This window comes from Megalobrama amblycephala, linkage group LG4, assembly GCF_018812025.1.
Source record: "Megalobrama amblycephala isolate DHTTF-2021 linkage group LG4, ASM1881202v1, whole genome shotgun sequence".
Lineage (NCBI taxonomy): Eukaryota > Metazoa > Chordata > Actinopteri > Cypriniformes > Xenocyprididae > Megalobrama > Megalobrama amblycephala.
The window spans coordinates 29,273,981-29,295,025 of record NC_063047.1 but is presented as its reverse complement, the minus strand read 5'-3'; the positions used below and the strand labels follow the sequence as shown (position 1 = coordinate 29,295,025).

The 21,045-nt window shown below is 36.1% G+C and overlaps 1 protein-coding gene across 7 annotated transcripts; it reads right to left on the bottom strand.

The window, feature by feature from the left end:
* Positions 1 to 921: 921 nt before the first annotated feature.
* On the bottom strand, positions 922 to 20,113 carry LOC125267277 (protein shortage in chiasmata 1 ortholog). 7 transcript variants are annotated; one of them, XM_048188758.1, is made up of 30 exons: positions 20,009 to 20,099; positions 19,604 to 19,720; positions 19,206 to 19,326; positions 16,909 to 16,999; positions 16,575 to 16,765; positions 16,153 to 16,312; positions 15,238 to 15,343; positions 14,984 to 15,128; positions 14,501 to 14,596; positions 14,269 to 14,401; positions 13,829 to 13,923; positions 13,506 to 13,751; positions 13,314 to 13,343; positions 12,158 to 12,673; positions 11,443 to 11,610; positions 10,719 to 10,889; positions 10,495 to 10,587; positions 10,074 to 10,249; positions 9,788 to 9,851; positions 9,639 to 9,708; positions 9,369 to 9,544; positions 8,887 to 9,001; positions 6,260 to 6,368; positions 6,048 to 6,175; positions 5,215 to 5,302; positions 4,916 to 5,047; positions 3,858 to 4,007; positions 2,906 to 3,098; positions 2,087 to 2,467; positions 922 to 1,207 (listed from the first exon to the last, which is right to left on the bottom strand). In XM_048188758.1, the coding sequence occupies exons 2-30, from the start codon at positions 19,697 to 19,699 to the stop codon at positions 1,122 to 1,124; spliced, it is 4,326 nt and encodes a 1,441-aa protein (XP_048044715.1). In that variant the 5' UTR covers positions 19,700 to 19,720; positions 20,009 to 20,099; the 3' UTR covers positions 922 to 1,121. The 7 variants fall into 7 exon arrangements, 6 of the variants coding, with proteins under 6 accessions (XP_048044715.1, XP_048044714.1, XP_048044716.1 ...); XM_048188757.1 differs by having other exon boundaries at positions 19,604 to 20,113; XM_048188759.1 differs by having other exon boundaries at positions 2,087 to 2,464; positions 19,604 to 20,113.
* Between the last annotated feature and the right edge of the window lie 932 nt (positions 20,114 to 21,045).

Below are 21,045 nucleotides of genomic sequence, written 5' to 3'. Positions count from 1 at the left end.
GTAGCCGCAGTGTGACCTCCTCTAAATAAGCAATGTCGCAGGAGTAACGTGTAGCAGGAAATGTACGCAGTCGCTTGTTTGTCAATACAGTGCCACATTTGAATAGAAGTCTTGCATCTTAATGCAGATGCTTTCTTCACACCTGCTTCTGTGTACATACTATATGTGTGCACACGTTCTCTCTTAACTGTAGGTTAAAGGTCAGTAGATAAAGGAGCCACGTAATACTGGGGTCTTGTAATTAGAGGAAAAAAACAACACCACACTAAATACTTTTGAACAATCAGAGCTCAAAACCTCTGCTGTGTCCTACGTACATTTAAAAAGATAAATCTTGTTAAATCTAATAAAAACTTGCAATTATAAAAACAAGGTTGGGACATTTTGACCAGTACATTTTCCATGTTATTTTTTATAATACGATTTCTAAAAGATGTTTAAAAAATGTTACAGAAATTACATTAATAGTAGCAGTTACTAATAATCAATAATATTATATTATAATATTCAAAATTACTTTATTGTTGAACATTAGAAAAAATATTTGAAAAATTAGAAAAAAAAAACAAATTCACTACAAAAATGTTCATGAATTTTCAACCGTTTTGCAATTGCCATGTCATTTCCAGGCTAGGAAACCATTTTTTTTTTTTTTTTTTTTTTTTGACCCAATGACTCTGGGATCCCTTTGAAAAAAACAATAAATACAAAAATAATTAATCTAATTAAAAAAATCTGCAATTGTAAAATAGATAAATAAATAAATAAATAAACATTTAAAATCTAATAAAAATCTGCAATTGTAATAAAAAAGTTAAATTCAATTAAATAAAAATGTCAATTTATAATATATAAACGACAGAAATGTTAGATTTTTTTCTTTACTGTAAATTCAGTTAACAAAAAAAAATACTATAAACATACCTTAAAGGATGATAGGTTAATCTTTAATATCTACAATATATAAATATATGTTTATATATCCATACGAACATATGGATGAACTGTATTAATTTCACATAATATTCTACATAAAAATTTAAAATACATATGAACATGAGAAATATTCTGAAATTTCACTCAAACGAGTGACAAACCTAAGAGAAAGAAGCAAAACGTTCTCAGAAAAATCTCAGTCTGGTCTGTCCATCATTCCTGCCTGGAACTCGCTCACATAGCAGTTTTCCTCTCTTGCAGAGCGGAGGCACTGGGAATAAACACAGACACAAACTAATGGAGCAAAACTCTCCTGTCCTGCATTTCTTTTAACATTTCACATGGCATTCTGTCATCATTTCCTCACTCTCATGTTGTTCCAAACCTGTATGACTTTCTTTCTTCTGTGGAACACAAAAGAAGATATTCTGAAAAATGTCTGTTTTGACCATACAGTGAAAGACAACAGGATCCATATGGAGCTAAATTAATTCATTTAGAAAATATGATTCACAGATGCATAAGTAAATTCACATTCACAAAAAAAGTAGGTCACAAACTCGACCATATTAACCAAATTAACAAAATACAATTTTGTTGCACAACCAAATTTACAATTACAAATGCAAAGCACAATTCATAAATATGCAAATATGTATGCACATTTTTGATGTTTTGTATTTTGTGAATATGAATTAGGTTATGTTTTTCTGAAATGCTGTTTGCAAATATATAAACATTTTTGTGAATGTAAATTATCTTATGCATTTGTGAATCATGTTTTCTGAATAAATTAACTGAGCAATTAATATATTTTTTGTGTTCCGCAAAAGAAAGGAAGTCATACATGCTAAGATTCACAAATGCAAAGCACAACAATTTCATAAATGAGCATGCATGTATGTATATTTCTGAATGTTTTGTATTTTGTCAATATGAATTAGATTATGAATTTGTGAATTGCTGTTTTCAAATATATAAACTTTTTGGTGAATGTGAATAAGCTTATGTGAATTAGCCTATTGAGACTATTTTAGCTCCATAGATCTGTTGTTGTTCAAAATATCTTTTTTGTGTTCCACAGAAGAAAGGAAGTCATACAGGTTAGGAATGTGTATGTCGCTGCGTGTGTGTGTGTGTGTGTGTGTACCACTGTGCGCGTCTTCTCCTTCTCGCCTCTTCCTCTCCTCTCCTGTCGTGCGAGGCGGATCGTTCTCAGGTGAGCTCCGGTGAGTCCGAGCCTGCGGCCTAGAGCTGAAAGCACACGCAGTGTTCCTGAACCCCAGCACTTCAGAAGTGGGCAGAGGAGCCAGGGGAACACGGGCAGACCCTCGGGGAACAGCTCGGCCTGGCACTAGATTTGGGTGTTGAATAAATCCTTCACCCTGCGGCTGCCAGACGCTCGATGTAGCCGAAGCTTGGCTGAACTGAATTGGCAATAAGGGGTTGAATGAGTGAGAGTGAGTTGGATCTGGAAGAGATAATTCATTTTTTCTCCATGTTTCCTCTCCTCTTCTTCTGTTATGACCTGCTAATGTGATGAACAAAAAGAAGCTCTCAAGAAAAAGCACACACTGACTGCAGCATAATCAGTTATTAATATTTTGTTGGTTTTCTCATTTTTGCATGTTCATAATTTCTTTGTATGACAGCCTGGCAAAAAATTATGTCCGCACAATTTAGCATGTTTCAATGCATTATTACAAATAAAAATTAACTCCAAAACACAGCTATGCAATAAGCTTACAAAATCTTACTAACATAAACATTTATTTTATATATTTAGACATTTGTTTTAAATATTTATTTATAATGTAATCATTATTTTATCATTTATTTTCATAAACATATAAATAATAAAGTTATAATGACCAAAGCATTCTTTTCTCACATTTGGTGCTTGGCAAGTATACACTTTGGATCCTGTCTGTGAGATTTAAGCAATTTGTCTCTAAACACTAAGACTGACCAATCAACTGTGTAAACTGGCTACATGGCGTCTTATCCTCCAGGTCTAACTGAGGTTTATCAAGATCCTGAGTCCAGGGAGGCAGATGAGGATGAGGAGGGTGAGCTGGGCTGTTTATGTCTGAGAAGGGTGTATTCTCACTCTTCAGGGTGGCCTTTTTGACTTTGGACTCAGCTGTAATATCACTGAAAAGCTGCGGAAAAACAAAGAGAGGGTGAAAATAGCCATGTTTCCATTCACCCATTTTTATGCAAATTTTGGGATGTCGCATAAAAAACACTGGATGGAAATGCCAAGATGTGCATAAATTCTAAAAATGTGCATAAAAAAACCTATGCGCTCAATTTGAGGCGGATAAACTACAATGGGAACACATTTACTGAATAAATTCCTTTGATGTGCACTAAAAAATCTCACGTGACTGCCAACAAAGGATGTGATTGGATAACTGGACTAACCAGTGGATCAATCTCATCGCACAGCATCTCAAATGTTGGTTTTGGTCATTCTGAAATGCCTGAGCCAAAGTCTGTCATCAAAATGATTTGGTATAATGACCACCCAGAAGCATCTCACATGATTGTGTTCCAAACACCAAGCATCCGCCTCCGAATGCAAGATAAAAGTGTTTATTCTGTTTCATCTGCTGTGCGCTCTGAGGTGGAAGTCATTTATGATGTACAAAAAAGAACCACAGTGGCTTCCCCAATTGCAGTACCTTTAATTTTTATTACAGCCATTTTGCACAAATTTCCCAGGAAGTGACGATTTTGTTCTCTTAAACACATGGAAACGGTGCTTCATTAGCAAATGATTTATGCAATATCCCAATTTTGCTCATAAGTTAAATTCGCAGCTTTGGATGGAAACATAGTTACTATCAACAAGATTGATTAACCAACAATGTGCCCTGTGACAGTTTGATCTTGGATAGTAGTGAAACTAGTAGTACCTTAATGACTTTGTGAGGGATCTGTGGGAACATTTCCTGCAGCTCAGAGAAAGAAGCCCCCAGCAGCCACTGCAGTGATGGAGCTCTCCTCAACATCAGTTGAGCAACCAGAGGATTAATGCAGGGAAAATGCAATAGGCAATGCTCTGCCTAAAACAAACACACAGTAATACATCAGTGAATTGAGCACACAGAATGATATTAAACTTTCAGCTCCATCTATTGAAGAAAATCTTGTGAGGTTGACAGTTGTTGATAATTCTGCATTTGTCTCACACACACACACACATTAACAGCAAAAACAGTTTTTCTGGTGTTACTAGCTACTGATTGGACATACTTAAAATCAGAGAAATTTTCTAAAAATATCAAACTTTTTCCTTTACAATTTGGGTAATAAATTGAAAAATCTTGGTTGTAACAGCAAATAGACATAATTATCTAAAAAAAATAATAATCACCTATTCTTATTTCTTTTTCAGAAATAAGAATAGGTGAAATCTTATGAATATCTGAGGTATGTTTTAACTTAATTAAAAGAAAAATATTATTTTTTGTTTTATTTTGTCAAACTGTATTAGCCTACCATGGTTCCAGAGACATGGCTCTAGTTCTCATTCAACAGTATGTTAGAAACAATATTTCTAATTTGGGTCAAAGACAACTTGTAAATCAATATTTTTTTCAATATTATTTTGTGCATTTTATAATGCACACAAAATTATTACATAAAATGCTTAATAAAGGTGCAAAAAGTCAAACAAAAATCTGAAAAGAACTTAATATTTAATTTTGTGTTCACAGTTCTAATTTAATTTGTGTTCTCATTTTTCCCTTATGGTTAAAATAGAAAATTCGAATGGACACAAATGCACAGGGACCATTTGTATTTATCTTTTAATATATAATTTAATGTACAGTATATGAAGCACTGAGTTATAGTCGGAGGTCAAATGATTTTAGGGAGACTGATGATCAGTGACAAAAAGTCATAATTTTGATGAAAGAATAAATATTATGATTTTCTGTGCAAGGAACATTTTAGACCTGTTGTTCACCTCTGTGGGCCGCACACTGAGCCAGTCTCTATCCAACCAGCTCAGTCCATCTCTCTCTGAATTCATCAGCGTATGTAAGGCGATCTTATAGATGTAGCTGGCTATCTCTTCATCCTCACACACCAGTAAAACCTGAAACACACATACACCACATGCCATGGTCAATAAATATACACAAACATTGAATAAAACAAGAAATATCAAACCTGGCCTTGGTATAACCTTTAGAAACTTTGACATTTGTTTTGATGTTTGTAACCTACTATTAAAATTGCTTTAATAAATGAGTAAGATAATACCTTGACATCAAACTTCTCAGACTTGTTTCCGAACAGCACAGATGCAGAATAGATATGAACCAGATTTATATAGATGTTATTAGAAATCCTAAAATTGGGGAAAATAGTGTTTAGTCTTTGAATCTGGTTGCTGTTTTCTTGGCAAGAGTTTGGCTATGCACAGGAAACAACACATAATGCTTCATAATACAGCTACAGATGGACGTATAAATGCTAATAAGAAAAAAGCACAACCACAATTCAGTATGCAAACAATGCAATACTGAATATTATGTTACATAATGAAAAGTGACAGCCCAATACATCGACCAAGTAGATTAATTAGCTGATATTTGGTCATTTAACAGAAGTAGTCATTCCATGTCAGTTCCAATATCTATCAACAACCTAGCAAAAAAAATATTTATGTATTTTGAGCAAATATAGTGTAAAATAAATGTTTATTTAAATTCAACTATTCTCTGTAAATCATTAAAATGTATTAAATAGCATTACATCAGTCACCCTCTACTCTGTTATTGGCATCGGCCATTATGGCAACTAATCAGGGTTCAGCGATAAATATTAAATATTATTAAATATTTTTGTAAAGAATTTTTACAAAATGTTTAATGAAAGATATTCATCTGGCATATAAAAATACAAGGCTAACAATAACATGTGTACAATAATTTTGTATATAATTTTGGGGTCAATGAAAATCAGAATCAGAAAGAGCTTTATGTTGCCATTGCAAGTAAAAAACGTAACTACCTGCCCAATCGTTATTGTTGAGCCATGATAATAATGAATGGTAACATGATCAGACAGATGTTAATGTATTTCAAACTGACAATGCCCTGTGGTTCTCGGCGCAGTGCAGAATGAGCCAGCAGCGGCTGAACTGCAGAGATAGTGCTGAGAGTCTCATGACGACACGCTCAGATGCTTGTCCAATCTTCATGTCCAACTCACTCAGCTCCTGAACACACACAGGATTTACATGTTCAGGCCAGGGTCACTTTGTGAATGGTGGTCTGGTGAGCAAGTGTGTATTGGGCATCACCTGGATGAGGATGGCAGTGGTCTCATCCACAGTGATGACATCAAAATGGGTTCCGCCCAGCTTCAGTGCAGATGGAGAATGTTTCCTCTCCAGCAGAACAATATTGTACCTGCAAATAACAGTGTCTGTACATCAGTATGCATTCTTTTAAATAAAGGTTCTTTATTGGCCCCTATGGTTCCATGAAGAACCTTTAACATCCATGGAACATTTCTCTAGAGTGGAAAAGGTTCTATAGATTTTTAAACTGTTCTACACACCAAGAAAAAAAATAGTTCTTTTAAGAACTGTTCACTGACATTGGTTCTATGAAATCTGCCTTTAGGAACCTTTATTTTCAAGAGTGTAAAGTACATAGAGGTTTTTGAATGCAATAATAGAGTGCTGCACGGATGAGTCCTAAAACCCGGAAAAAAGTTTACAATTTAGGATGTACTCACACAAGGTGCTCTGAACAGTGCCAGAGCGCATTTGACCCCCAAAGCCCGGTTCATCTGACTAGTGTGATCGCTCTGTTCCATGCCTTGGTGCGATTCGTTTAGCTGTCCCTGGCCCGCTTGGAAGAGGTGGGCCAGAGAATGGTTCAGTTGGGCTCGAGCGCATTTCGCATGCAGTGTGAGGGCTAACTGTGCCGGTGCACGGAACAGCTGCTATTTTTGTGTGCCATACTTTATTACTAATTGGATAGTACACTTTTCAATTAATGTAATTCATTTGAGTGTATTTGGGTTTATAACGATGAACAGGAATTGTAGTTTGCGAGTAAAGCTGCAAATTCCTCCATTAACGTCAGCTGCTGTAATAGTCCTCTGATACGTGTGCGAAGTCCCAGTCTACGCTGTGTGTCTGTTGGGTGTGTGTGTTTCTTAGGTGCCGTCTGGAGGGGGCGTGGCCGACACACCTGATGCTTGTTGGATGCAGAGTCGGTTGTGTGGGAGCTTTTGGTTGAATGGTCGTCTGTTTCCAGCATGGCGATTGATGGCCTGCGTTACGCTGAGTGTCCTACCTGGCCCTTTATTTATGTTATATTTATGTCTTTCTTGTGTAAAATAAATGTTTCTGCAAAGAATTGGTGCGTCTGGTCTCCTATTTGTTGCAGCCTAAGAGCCGGCTGTAACACGTGTAAGTGAAAATCGCTGCGCGGCATAAATGATAAATCTATTAGGCAGTTACTTAGCGAAAGCGCTTTTCTTTCTGTATTCTTCCATACAAAAAGTAGCATCTTATATGACGTAAGCGTGCTCCGGCCCGGAATGTAAGTGCAATATGAGTGCAGGCCAGCGGGGGAGTGGGGACAATCGCGCTCTGGCTCGGTTCAAGGCAACCGTGCCTAGTGTGAGTACTCCCTTAGAACTTCCAGTTCTATCGTCCTGATGTCAATGGGGTTTTAATGGGTTGTTGGTTAAATGTCAAAACACCGCAGATGTAAACCTGTGAAAAAATTCTTGATATCTTGAATACTGTTGTTATGGCAACGTGTCAAACTTTACAGAATAAACTAAAAAGAATACACTTTTGGGGCATTTTTGAGGCTCTAAGATTGCTTCAAATTGCATGAAACTTGACACACACATCAGGGGGTGTCAGCCAGAAGACATTAGGAAACCTTAGAAATGGTCTTGGAGAAGAGGCTCTATAGCGCCCCCTTTTGACATAAGTAGGGGGGTTAGTTTTACCTACAGTCACCAAACTTGGAACAAATATTGCTCTCATCGAGCTGGACAACTTTCTAATTTACAGTCATTAGCTCCAACCAACAGGAAGTCAGCTATTTTAGTTTGAATGTGGATTTTTTTGAAAAATCAGGCTCTGAATTTTTAACTTCTTCTCGTAGGAGATTCTTATGATTCGCACCAAACTTTTTGAACATAATGCCAAGACATTGACAATGCTACACTGTGAACGGATATTGGATATCTTGACAGTGTTGCCATAGTGAGGAATTAAATGACTTAAAGGGAAACAGGAAGAGTCTCATATCTTGACAAATTCCTTTCATCTTTTACTCACTCTCTTGATGTCCCAGATATATGACTTTCTTTCTTCAGATGAACACAAACACATTTTTTTTAGAAAAATAATTCATCTCTGTTGAGTCCATAAAATGCAAATGAAAAGTTCATACAATGCAAACAGTACACCGTATGAATTACCATTGTGTTCACTTTGTGTGGTTTTTGAAGCGTCAGCTTTGGGGTCCCATACACTTGCATTATATGAACTCAACAGTCAAATACACAACCATATACACAACCAGTCAAAGGTTTGCATACACTAACACACAAAAAATAAAAAACAGTATAAATGTAAGAAATGTTTCTTGAGCACCAAATCAGCATATTAGAATGATTTCTGAAATCAAAACTGGACTAATGGCTGCTGATAATTCATCTTTGCCATCACATTAATAATTACATTTTTTATATTAAAATAAACAAGTTATTTTTAATTGAAATATTTCACAATATTACTGTATTTTTGATCAAATAGATGCAGAATATATCTATTATTGCAAAAGCACCACAGCTTAATGTGTCAAACTACATGCGCTAACCACTAAGGCAAAGCACTTACATTTCTTTAAAACAATGACATAGAAGTTTCTAACAACTACTTGAGTAACTCACATTGTCTCCAGTGTGAACTGTATCTTTAAGCGGTTCAGTAAACCATCCGTGATGAGCAGCACAAACGGAATAGTGTCCAGATATGATTTAGCAGTTGATTCTTCTGAGATATCTGCTAATGAATGATTCAAATGTATAACAGATGAAAATGCAAGGATCATGCAACACTGCAATCATGAATAAGCTTATTATAGAATCAATCATCAATAATCTAACTGTAATTGTACTTCAATGTTTGAATGCTGTGTTAAAATAAAGGAAAGATATCTCATTTTTTGTTCAAACCAGCCATAAGCAACAGGACATTAGACCAAACACTTGCATTCTATTTCTGTCAATCTGAAAAGGCCCACTAACACTGAAATCTCATTGGTCCAGAATCCCGCTCTATATAATTGTGCATTAAACATCAAATATGTTCTTATTGGCTGTGATTACTGACATTACAGCATCATGTGAGCATGAAGGATTTTTGGACTGACTGGATTCAGGCACTGCAGTGGAGAAGAAGATAAAGTTGACGTTTCTCTCTGAACACACACTGCCGAAGGGCGAGTGACCCACACAGTGGAGCTCAAACACCACACTGAAACTCTGCCATGGGAAATCAGGACCAATGTGCTGACTGCACACAACGACACACCTCTTGTAGGACAGTCTGAGGAGAAAGGACACAGACACATTAAATCAGGTCTTATATCCACACCACATGTATTCAGTTTACACCTGTAGAGATAAGGACAAAGAGAGACCTGTCCATCACGTCTCTGCTCACTACTTTATGCTTTCCTTCATCTGGGATTATTTCAGACACAGAGTTTCCTAAACACACACACACAGAATCAGACAGGACAATCACTGCACAGTAACAAACAATCTTGTTTTTGAGAAAATAACTCACCTGATACCTGGTTGAGAGCTGAAAGCAGCTCTTTGTTTATACCGTTCACTGTCAATACTAGGACCTGCTCACATGCAACAACAGTCATTAAACATTAACATACTGTAAAATTTGCTTTGTTTGAAAAGAACGCTTAAGTAAGTTAAGTCAATGTTATTTGTATAGTGCTTTTCACAATACACATTGTTTCAAAGCAGCTTTACAGAAAATCATGATGTTAATTTTGATAATATCTTAATATCCAAGCACTAGTTTTAACTCTAAACAACTCTGTATTAAATCTCACTCTAGTGTTGTGGTTAGCGTGGGAGTTCATCCATGTGTTGATTTGTTCCTGGAGCTCCAGTAGTTTAGGGTTGGACTCCTGCCTCTTCTGACTCAGATACTGCAACACCTCAAACTTCCTCAACAGCTCATTCAAACAGCTAAGAGTACAGGAGTCCTTTGCCTGAGCCAGGTACTCTATTCAAAGACATATTTTACAGGTGTGTAAGTAAAGATATACTAAAGATACGATGAGATCTCAGTGTTTGTGCCACACTGATTCTGCTTATTAGAAGAAAATAAAATTAATCACATATGCATCTCCTCCAGAGCAGGGTTTCCCAAATGGGGGTTCATGAGGGAATAATTCAATCATATAAAAATTATAATAAATACATGTGGCTGCACAATTAATCAACATGAGGTTTTTTTCTAATATTTACCAGCAGCTGCATTGAGGTCACATCCGAAGAGGACGTGTTCTTTCAGTGTTACCAGAATATGTAGCAGTGGCATCTCATTAACATTATCTGCATCTGCCACAAAAATAATACAAAACATTTCTTATTTAAAAACCATCATGTGGTGAGATATGGATGCTGCAGAGCAGTTGAATATCTAGACTTCTGTGCATTCCTATAATATGTAAAAAGGTGTCTCTTCTGACCCTGTTCTGTCCGAAGCATTCGTTCCTGCTGCTTTAGGAGGAATTGTGTGAGTTCGGAAGACAGAGTGCTAAAGTCTCTGTTGTTCAAAGCAGAGATGCCCAACTTCTGCATTTTACTCAGACAGGGCAGAGCCAACACACACAGCTCCCTATATGCATATCTCTGGATCTCTACAGGAATAAACACAGAAATACAGTGATTCATTTCTCAAGCTAAACAAATAAATGATTAAGGATATACAAAAAAAAACCATGAAGTTTGTGCTTACAACAATTTGTTAAAAGGTTAGTTCACCCAAAAATGAAATTTCTGTCATTAAGTACTCATCCTCATGTTGTTCCAAACCCGTAAGACCTTCGTTCATCATGACAGGGTTGAGAAGAAATTTTTGGATAAAGTCGTTATTTTTGTTTTGTTTTTGCACACAAAAAGTATTCTTGCCGCTTCATAACATTAAGGTTAAACCACTGTAGTCACGTTGACTATTTTAACAATGTCTTTACTACTTCTCTGGACCTTGATTGTGGTCATTTCATTGCTTTCTATGGGAGATAAAAAAAATCTCTCGGATTTCATCAAAAATATCTTGATTTGTGCTCTGAAGATGAACGAAGGTCTTGCAGGTTTGGAGATTTCGTGAGTAATTAATGACAGAAATTTCATTTTTGGGTGAACCAATCCTTTAGTCTAATGTTTATGCAAATATTTCAGATCTGCTGATACCTGTGGCTTGGACGTATACAATCTTGCTGATGGTCTCTTGCTTCTCTTCACAGGGAAAGCTCTTCTCAGAGGCAATGACACTCTTTCCTTTATCTGAGGCGTGATTCACTGCATTTATCCTGTTATCGGGCAAGGCTTTTCCAATAGAATTCTGATTCATGGTTACTTCTGAAAGATATTAGACTTTTATCACTTTAAGTCAATTCATGGCTTAAATAATGCAATAATGGTCATCTAATTTTTTAATGTTTTTTTTTTAATCTACTTATGTCAGTATATTCAATTTAACATTCAGTATGCAACCCCTCCTACCAGTATTAAAAACGTATTAAAACTACGCAGCAAAAATTATTAAAATTGCTAAGCAAGCAGAATAAGATACTTGTGTTTTTTAAATTGTGTAACTAATAAAAGATGTCAGGTAAGACCTCCAAACATTCTGCAGTTCCTAGACATCAATTGTTCAAAATATTTTTTTTAAAAATATGTTTGAATCCTTTTAACTTTAATATCAACATGAAATCAAAACAGACAATTCTTATTTTTTATGGAATATGACTGGACAAAATCAAGTCCCGCTCTACATTATCTTCTCATTTAAGAAGACATATGTAACAATAGTACATTTACTTAAACATATGTAACAATAGTAACGAAATTTCATAATTTATGTTTCATGCCAATGCTATTAATAAAAGTCCTGGATTCACTCTACCTGCAGATGTTGGATTGCCCTGTTGAGGTTTTTCCATTGGACTCATCGTTCTTAATGTCACAAAAGATAATAAAGTGTCTTCGTAAGTATGAACTACTGAATTGTTTCTCTTTCTGCCTCTAAAACAGTTTGATAACGGAGATGATTTAGGGATTATGTTTTCTCTTCTCTGTTCTGACTTCTCAGGAGGTTTATGTATAGTGGATATCACTTCAATATCTTTAACACTGTGCTTCAGTGGAGATGACTTAGACATCTCGACCACTTGCTTCTCTGAAAGATGTTTGGAGGAATTTGTCTGGCTCCCAAAGCATCTTTCTGGTGGACTAGACATGTGTTGCTCTATCTCTGCAGCTTTACAGTCTATTCCTCCAGTTGTTGTCACTGTAGAACTGTCTCCTTGGTGAGACATGCGCTCCATTATGAAGAACTTCACAGTCGTCCCTCTCTCCACCTGTGTAGGTACAGCTGACTGCAGAGGCTTACTCTGGGAAGGGTGAACTGCAGAGGGATGGCCTGAAGATGGCAGTGCAGAGAAACCAGAGTAAAGCATTAAGATTTTGCTCATTTCCTGGACAAAGTTTAAAGGAAATCAACATATTCAGTACAAGTTGAGCTCAATCAACAGCATTTGTAGCATGTTGATTACCAACTTAATCTATATTAATTAAATTGAGCTGTATAGATGTTCTTGTCATGAAAACAGTCATTTTAGGGTTTATGGTGTTTTAATGTTGTAAAAAATCCAATATAACTTTACACGGAAGGGGTTAGTAAGTTATTTTATTTTACACTAAAATCATGTTAACATTCATATTGTTTATGTCATGTGGCTATACTACTGAAACAGTCAGAGTATGTTTAATGTTAATTTATTTTAATTCATGTTAATTCATTTCAATTATAAATGCTTTACTGTAACACAGATTTTTGCCATTTTACAATAAGAAGGTGGAAGAAAATTTTTGTGGTAATCAAAATTATGTCAGTTAAAAAAAACACTTTAAGCTGGAGTCCGTAAGTTTTGCCTCTTTGAAACATACAATTGCATATTTATATTTATTTGCGGATTGTTCATCTTTCATGCAAATGATCATGACTGAATATATATTTTTAGCTCATAATTGAAATGATGAGAGAAACTTAAAAAGCTCACCAGCATTTGAGGCACGCTTACTCAGCAACTCTGTAAAAACACAATATTATCATATAGAACTTAAGAGTAATATTGCATTCAAACAAAACCTTCAAACCATAAATATATGTTTTTAAAGAGTAATATTGCATTCTGTCTTTTAAAATAGATCTTACATAAATCATACATGCATAGTTCACAATAAGATCTTACCATCTATTTTCAGTATAGACAGTGGTGAGAATATTTCATCCATGTGTGACTCTCTCTTACTCTCTTTTTTTGTGGAAATTTTCTCAGTGTAGATGGAGAGATTAGGCAACGTCACTGTACTGTCCGTGAAGGGAGACTGGCCCATATTATCTTTGGGTTCTGGGACTGGTTCCATCTCCACCTTCAGCAGTGTAAGAAGCTCTGGAAGTGACTGAATGTGGACCAAGGGCTTAGTTACCTGTGGTTCTGTAAACACAACACAATGGAGTTTAAAGACTATACACACTTTATGGATAGAAACCAGTGAAAGTTTGTCACATTACCAGCAAATAAAAACTTAGACACGGATTGGGGATGTTTCTCTGCTATCCAAACAGCTTTTTCCATATTTTCACAATCACTGTCTGACATGAAATGCCTAGGAAAAAGTATAGTACATATTATTTCCTTTTTCATATGGATTATTATGAGTAGTGTTTTCATTGATCTAAAGTCAACATGAAATAAAAATTGACTTTATAACACATTCTTACTATGAACAATTCATCTGTGAACATCATTTCCAAAAAATGTCTTGTATATACTATTTTACTTAAAAATATTTCACATTATGGAAGCAGAATTGATTGTGAATGCCATTTCATGTTGGCTTGAAGAATGAAAACAAATCTGTTGTCGATGCCATGGAACATCCTAAGACATATTTACTGCAACAAATATTCACAGCCTTCCCTTCTTGTTAAAACAAAAGCATCAAACTCACTGCTTATATACTGGTGACAGTATTTCAGCTGACAGAAGTCTGCTGGGCATAAACAGGTCTGGCAGACACAGCGTATGATTACACGGTGAAAAAGGCAGGTCTAATTCCATCTCAGCATAAGACCTCAAAGCAACTGGAATGAAAGGTTTTGAAGTCACTGGAGATTAGCAGAGCAACCTACAGCAGGAAACTCTTTGATTGTGATTAAATATGAACAGTAAAATAACATTACCTGGAGATTTTGGCTCTTTAAAGGTGACGTTAACAAAGCTGCTTTCAGCCATTTTCAGGACCTCCAACTCAGTCGTGACTTTATCAGTGAAGGTGGCTATTTTTTAAATGAAAATGATTGACATTTTATGAAATACACTGCCCCCCAAAAAGGTCACAATTATAAATGTAAATGTCTGATTATAATTGCATTAGATAACAAAATATAAAAGCAAGTGGCATTTGCACTTTACTGAGAATCTTTTGCAATGACTTTCAATCAACTGGTGTTTGAACAATGCATACATTGTTTTATTTAATCATAACAAATGTCTTTTTGTCAAATGTTCTGCTTGGAAGGTGTACTTGTGCTTCTTTCTTTAAAATAAAAAACACTTCCTTTAATATTTTGTTATCTAAAGCAATGACATTCAGACATTTTTAAGTGTGACTTAATTTTCCAACTACTCTTTGTGGCCACTGTATTTTATTTGATATGCATTACCTTCTTTAAGAAGATCTTTTAAGGGGAAACATTCTTCTATTGGCTCTCGGACGACATTTAGAAAATCTTGCAGTTTTGCAAAGGAAAAAACGGGCTCTTGTCTTCGGGATGAATCCATATGAAGTTCAACAGGCAACATTAGTGACTGTGGAGAAATCATAGCTGGTATCTGAAATACTAAAACTGCTTTCTAAGCTCAAAAAGCACAACCAATAGAGATTTTTACTGAAACATGATTCAGTTTTGTAGATTACCTCTTCATTCAGTACTGCCTCTTTTTTGAACTCCTCTATGACATTTCCTCCAGTAAATGTGGCACCCGTTTCTTCGTCTAAAACTGCATCATATGAGGCACAGTGTCTAGGAGAAGGAAATAGGAGTGAGCTGAAAATATCATTTCAGTGCATGCATACATATGCAAAATACATTTTTAAAGGAATAGTTCACTTCAGAATTCCAAGATGTTCGTCAGTCGAAAAGAAATTAAGGTTTTTGAGGAAAACATTCCAGGATTTTTCTCCATATAGTGGACTTCAAAGACTACCAATGATTTGAGGGTCCAAACTGCAGTTTCAATGCAGCTTCAAAGGGCTCTACTCAATGGAAAGGTCACGCGCAACATAGGTGAAAGTATCGAGCAAGTGTTTACAAAGCGAACGTTGCAAATACTAAGTCAAACGGCCTCTACAAAAATAAGGTAAAACAACAATGTTGGACGATTTTGAAGTTGGAGGAGAAAATGAGTTTTTCATCCTACCATGGTACTTCCACCTACGTCACACGTGACCTTTCCAACGTGATTATGTAATGCGTGACGCATCACAGATCTAGTGCAAGACGAGAATTTGTGGTTAAAAAGTATATAATTTTTAATATTTTAGAAAATCGTTTCACTAGATAAGATACTTATTCCTCGACTGGGATCATGTAGAGCCCTTTGAATCTGCACTGAAACTGCAATTTGGACCTTCAACCCATTGAACCCTGTTGAAGTCCACTACTATATGGAGAAAAATCTTGGAATGTTTTCCTCAAAAACCATAATTTCTTTTCGACTGAAGAAAGAAAGACAAAAACATCTTGGATGACATGGGGGTGAGTAAATTATTAGGAAATTTTTATTCTTTTAAAGTTCTTTATGGGAAAAAGAAATATGTTGTATTTTGTACCTAAAAACAAGCCCTTCTAAGAGATTTACTGATGAATTGAGAACAGGATCCGAGACAGTCATGATCTTTAGCCTCTGAAGCATTGTTTGAAATGGAGGCACGTAGCTTTTGAACCGCTGCAGATGGTCACCGAATATCACCTCCTCTGGCAGGGTGAGATCTGAGATTTCAGAGACAAGTTAAGGAAGGATTATCATCTAGAGATTTTCCATTGTGAGGCAATAAGAAGGACTTCTGAGGTCCAAGAACATATAAAGATCCTTTTGAAATCCCTTTGAAAGCAAGCCGTGTGATGTGCTGGGTATTTTTAGCACACATCTACCCCTTTTTAGGTAGAAATCAAAGCCAAAAATCTAATATAAAAGAATATACAGAAATGACAAAAATATAAACAAAATATTACTAAATACTCCAGTTCCCACCATCATAGGTAAAGCAACATGCATCTGGTGTACATGGACTGAAACTCTCTTCCCAAGGTGATCTGATGGCACTGCTCTCAACTCCATCTAAAAGCCAGAGGACTTCTGCGGTACCAATACTGCACTGAGAGGCAGGATTAGAGCTGGGAACCACTTCCTCTAGTCCTCTTCCTGTCTGCAACACACTGAACCTAAAAAACACCACAGCTCAATATGAAGAACTTGTATATTTAAACACAACTGAGGGAAATTTACTCTCAGCTGGGTGTGGACACAATCTGTAGACACAAATATAAAAGCAACTTTTAAAAGGCATTATAAAAACAGTTCAAACCTTTCCAAACAGTCACTGAAATGTATGTTGGCCTTCAAGTCATCCATTACAGATCCAGTCATTTGTAGAGTACACATGGATATTTTGTTTTCTGTCATAAATGACATAAGTCACTGTTGATATGCTATAATTGAATATCATAAGACTGTTATATTAACAGTAAATTAGTTTAAGAACAAAGCTCTTTTCCATACAATCAAAGTACATTTCTTATTCAATAAAAATCTTCCCCCTTGTGAATCACTAAAAGAGCAAAACATCTTCATTGCGTTACACAGAAAAAAGAAAATCATCTTGAATGAGTAAGTCACAATTCTCACTTTAGGGCAGAGGGTACATGGACTATTTTAAAGGAGGGGTGTAATGCTATTTCAAGCATTCTGACTTATTTACACTGTTAAAGAGTTGGATTCTCATGCTAAACATGGCTAAAGTTTCAAAACACGAGTTGGACATATGACAGAGTATTTCTGTGCCAAATACTCTACTTCCGGTTTTGGAGAGATTTTTTCGAGTATAGCCTGTAAAGAGCAGAATTCCTTGTGTATGCACTTCTCTCTGATAAGCGTGCACACACACATCACCCAGAGCAAGAGCAAGAGCACGCCCATCAACGCACTTCGTTCGGGATACGGAAGCCGAGAGATTTTTCAACAATGGCGGTGTCCCAATTCAGGGGCTGCACCCTTTGAAGGCTGCATACATCATCGAGGCAGTCTCAGAAAAATAAGTGTTAGATTGCAATGTAAGAAAGAAATTACAGTATTTTACACCTCACAATGAATATCAGTCAATTTTATTACGTTTACTTTTCTTAAATATGACATCCTTGATTAAGTATTCAGCCTTCAAATGCAATCTCCAAAGGACGCAGCCTCCGAAATGAGACGCAGCACCTGTCACCAAAGGAGTGTGTTTTTGGTTGTGAGGAAAAGATTACCTTTTTCAGTTTCCCAAAGAACCCAGTGTTAAAGCAGAACTAAGTAAGATTTGCGAAGCTCCCCCTACAGGTTCCTTCAGTGAATCACACTGTCGTAAATACTCCAAGCGCAGCTCTGGACTACAACGCTCACCAGCGCAGTAGTTTTGCAAATACAGTACAAGAAAGAGGAGGTGGGTAATTTGTGAAAATGTCTTATAAAGTCATAATATATACATTGTTTTTGAATTACCGTAAAGCATTTTGTCACTCTCACGTGAACGCGAACATGAGGCGAGATTGTTTTGGGTCGGTGCAGCTCAACTTGCAAGTGCTGTTTTTTGGCATAGACGTGCTAGAGGGTGTTAGTGCACGACTCAAACACACCACTACAAGTCAATTAACCATCGTAAGGACTTAGAAAACTATTTATGAAGGTAAAAAAAGGGAACAGTGGATGAAGTTTGTTTTTCCGGGGCAGCAACGGAGTTGTGCACGTATGTTTGTTTGTTCCTGGGATTTCGGTGATGAATGCTTTGTAAACAAGTCCCAGACAATACGGCGCTGGATTTGCAGATTGCGGGTGGTGAGTAAAGCTGCATCAGATGTCTGTGTTTTGTTGGCAATCAGCGCGCAAATACATAAAATGTAACAACACAAACGTTTTTGTTCCCCTTTTTTTATTTATAATGATCTCTACGCAAAAGCTGCGCAAGCTTGTGACTCTTTAGCTCCGCCCACAGCACTGATGGCAGACACGCCTCCAGGAGCTCTGCTTTTTTCGGAAAGACTCGGTTTAGCGTATCTATCTTTTATAAATATGATAAAACTAAAGACTTTTTGGGGATATGAAGTATGCATTGTTACTCTAGATGTACTAACATGAGATTGGCAGAAACTGTGTGATACCCCCCCTTTATAGATGTTTTTAATACCTTTCTGGGCCTTGAAAGTGGTAACTGCGTTTCTGAGAGCTCATCAGAATTGCGTTTCAGAAAGCTATCAGATTTCATCAAAAATATCTTAATTTGTGTTCCGAAGATGAACGAAGGTCTTACGGGTTTGTAACTAAATGAGGGTGAGTAATTAATGTCAGAATTTTCATTTTTGGGTGAACGAACCCAACTGTGGGATATCAGGCAGCGAAGGATACATCTATGCTGCCTTCAAAAATCGATCGGATGAAGTTACCGTATCTCAGGAGACAGGAAGTAAAGCTAACATTGCCTTCCTAACTTGTAATGCATCTTCTGAAGGCAGCGTTTTTAAGATTTCGGATACAACCTAGATCAGTGCTGGAAATCTCTGGCCCTCAAGATCCACTTTTATGCTAGAGTTGCCCATCCCTGTACTAGATACACAAACGTCCCACACTTACTCCATGGTACCCGGTAAGCGATGTCTAACAGGTGTCCATTGTGAGGGTAGATGTTACTGTCCAGCTGGAGTGGAACTGGAAGTTCCAACACATTCATCAACAGTCTCCATCTGACTGAAGCCTAAAACACATGACATCTCAATATTTTAAAGTTTTTAAGCGTTTCAACGTATTTATATTTTTATACCCGTTTGTACCCTTATTCTGATTTTTATATTATCACCCCCTCAAGCACTTTTGAATTATTTTATCTTATACACTTTCTGTTTTATTTTTGTTCAATTGCTAATGTTAATTCAATAAAAATACATCTCAATAATGTTGTCCAGTGAGTAAATCTGATACACTGATTTACTAAATATCATGGTACATGAATGGAAATCAGTGTGGGAACTCACCTCAGAGATGTAATCAATACCCTTATACCTGACAGTCTTGAAACTTGCACTTTGTTGGGTTCGACCACATGAATTAGACATGGTGTGATTATTCATATTGAAACCACACGAATGGATCTTAAAACAAAAAAAAACAAAACCTAATAAATTACAATATATCAAATATCGTCTCCTTTGTTGTGGATTAATCTTAAATCTTTATGGGAATTGGAGTCCAGTGTCTAAGAAAACGTAATTTTTTAACGGCTAGCGAAAACTCAGTTTGATGTGGCCTGTCAAACGATATTATAATGTATCGTGAAATATCGGTTCTTTTGAAATCGTGAACGATGACTAAAAAATGAAAAGATTCATTACATGAATTTATACAAGATTAAAGAGTAAAACGGTCGGCTGTGCACTTACAACTGGTAACTTAGTGACTAATAAATCTAAAGTTAAAATGTCTGAGGTGAGACTTTCCTGTCGCAGCAGCAATTCACGCGCCTTCACTCAGTGATTGACAGGATAAAGAAGCTACAAGACCACGCCCACTATAAGGTTCTCTCATTGAAGTTCGTTTTTTTTTTTACTAAAATAGATCAAATAATGAATTAAAAAAATTCTCTCTCTCTCTCTCTAATATAAATATTTTCTTTTAATATTCCAGACACGTAATTTCATTGTCATGCTGAAGCTGAAACATTGGTAGTGGGAGAAAATACTGTGGTAGTGCACTGCCATCTAAAGGATATATTTATGTTTTTAAAAATCCTCATTGCATATGTGATCCATCCATCATTTTCAACACTGTGCTGTCTATGTGCACTCTGGACCGTATTAAATAGTTAAATAAAGACCCTGAGAGACATTGATGCTTACACCTTGATGAATGCTGCTTACATTCAAATGTCATTTTAATTTACTTTTTTTTATTTATTTGTATATTATTTTTCTTTCTTTTTTTCTTGAGTATTTCAGTTGGTTTTCATCATAATGAAATATCCTTCTGTAAATTCAGTATCTTCGTCTACTACAAACCCGATTCCAAAAAAGTTGGGACACTGTACAAATTGTGAATAAAAAAGGAATGCAATAATTTACAAATCTTATAAACTTATATTTTATTCACAATAGAATATAGATAACATATCAAATATTGAAAGTGAGACATTTTGAAATGTCATGCCAAATATTGGCTCATTTTGGATTTCATGAGAGCTACACATTCCAAAAAAGTTGGGACAGGTAGCAATAAGAGGCTGGAAAAGTTAAATGTATATATAAGGAACATCTGGAGGACCAATTTGCAACTTATTAGGTCAATTGGCAACATGATTGGGTATAAAAAGAGCCTCTCAGAGTGGCAGTGTCTCTCAGAAGTCAAGATGGGCAGAGAATCAACAATTCCCCCAATGCTGCAGTGAAAAATAGTGGATCAATATCCACAATATCAGAAAGGA

Excerpts from the sequence above, each read along its gene's own strand:
- LOC125267277 (XM_048188757.1), bottom strand. The coding sequence starts at position 19,699 with ATGAATAATCACACCATGTCTAATTCATGTGGTCGAACCCAACAAAGT. Across the intron at positions 17,000-19,205 it reads CGCTTACCGGGTACCATGGA|AAAACAAAATATCCATGTGT; the intron begins GTAAGTGTGGGA and ends CATTTATGACAG. Across the intron at positions 5,303-6,047 it reads GCCGAGAACCACAGGGCATT|GATTTCTAATAACATCTATA; the intron begins GTCAGTTTGAAA and ends CCCCAATTTTAG.